The sequence below is a fragment of the Rhinoderma darwinii genome, unplaced genomic scaffold (assembly GCF_050947455.1).
Source record: "Rhinoderma darwinii isolate aRhiDar2 unplaced genomic scaffold, aRhiDar2.hap1 Scaffold_689, whole genome shotgun sequence".
Classification (NCBI taxonomy): domain Eukaryota; kingdom Metazoa; phylum Chordata; class Amphibia; order Anura; family Rhinodermatidae; genus Rhinoderma; species Rhinoderma darwinii.
In genome coordinates, this window is record NW_027464248.1 from 36,270 (window position 1) to 37,420 (window position 1,151).

Genomic DNA, 1,151 nt, shown 5'->3' on the forward strand with positions numbered 1-1,151 from the left:
TAATATGAGGGAACAGGGACATAATGCCGGTAATATGAAGGAACAGGGACGTAATGCCGATAATATTAAGAAACAGGGACGTAATGCCGGTAATATGAAGGAATAGGGACGTAATTCCGGTAATATGGAGGAACAGTGACGTAATGCCGGTAAGATGAAGGAACAGGGACATAATGCCGGTAAGATGAGGGAACAGGGACAAAATGCCGGTAAGATGAGGGAACAGGGACATAATGCCAAAAATATGAAGGAACAGGGACATAATGCCAGTAATATAAAGGAACAGGGACATAATGCGATAATATGAAGGTACAGGGACATAATGCCGGTAATATGAAGGAATAGGGACGTGATGCCAGTAATATGAAAGTACAAGTAGAAGCGGGAAAAGAGCGGCCGGTATTGTAAAATGAACGTGCAATTCAAAATCTGAGTTAAGCCAATCAACGGGAGGGGGAGGGATTGGTAATGTAAATTAGCTGAGAGGAACGCCCCGGAAGTGACATGTTTAACAGTTCTCTCTCTGGTCCGCCCAAGGTCTATATAAAGACGCGCCCCGCGGTTCTCGGTACAATATTTCTCTTCAGCTCCAGCTTACAGGATGTCTGGTCGTGGTAAAGGAGGAAAAGGCCTCGGAAAGGGCGGTGCTAAGCGGCACAGGAAGGTGCTCCGTGATAACATCCAGGGCATCACCAAGCCTGCCATCCGCCGTCTAGCTCGCAGGGGAGGCGTCAAACGCATCTCCGGTCTCATCTATGAAGAGACTCGCGGCGTCCTGAAGGTTTTCCTGGAGAACGTCATCCGTGACGCCGTCACCTACACCGAGCACGCCAAGAGGAAGACTGTCACCGCTATGGACGTGGTGTACGCGCTCAAGCGCCAGGGCCGCACTCTCTATGGCTTCGGAGGTTAATTCCGCTCCTGCTCAGCTCCATCTTACACAACACAAAGGCTCTTCTCAGAGCCGCCACATCCTCTATAGATCAGCTATGATGTCTGCTGGTGACCGCTCGTGTATCTGAGCAGTGACCTTCTACTTCTATATACACGGGGGTAGGGGCATCGGTATCACGTCCGTCTTCCAGTGAGGAGCCGGATATGTGGACTGCAGGGTGTCCCCTAATAGCGTCCTAGAAGCAGCTGACTGAATT

General features: G+C 50.1%; 1 protein-coding gene across 1 annotated transcript; it reads left to right on the forward strand.

The window, feature by feature from the left end:
- The first annotated feature begins 601 nt into the window (after nt 1–601).
- On the forward strand, nt 602–913 carry LOC142728733 (histone H4). The gene has a single exon (XM_075849118.1). It carries the CDS (start codon nt 602–604, stop codon nt 911–913), a length of 312 nt encoding a protein of 103 aa, XP_075705233.1.
- The last annotated feature ends 238 nt before the right edge of the window (nt 914–1,151 follow it).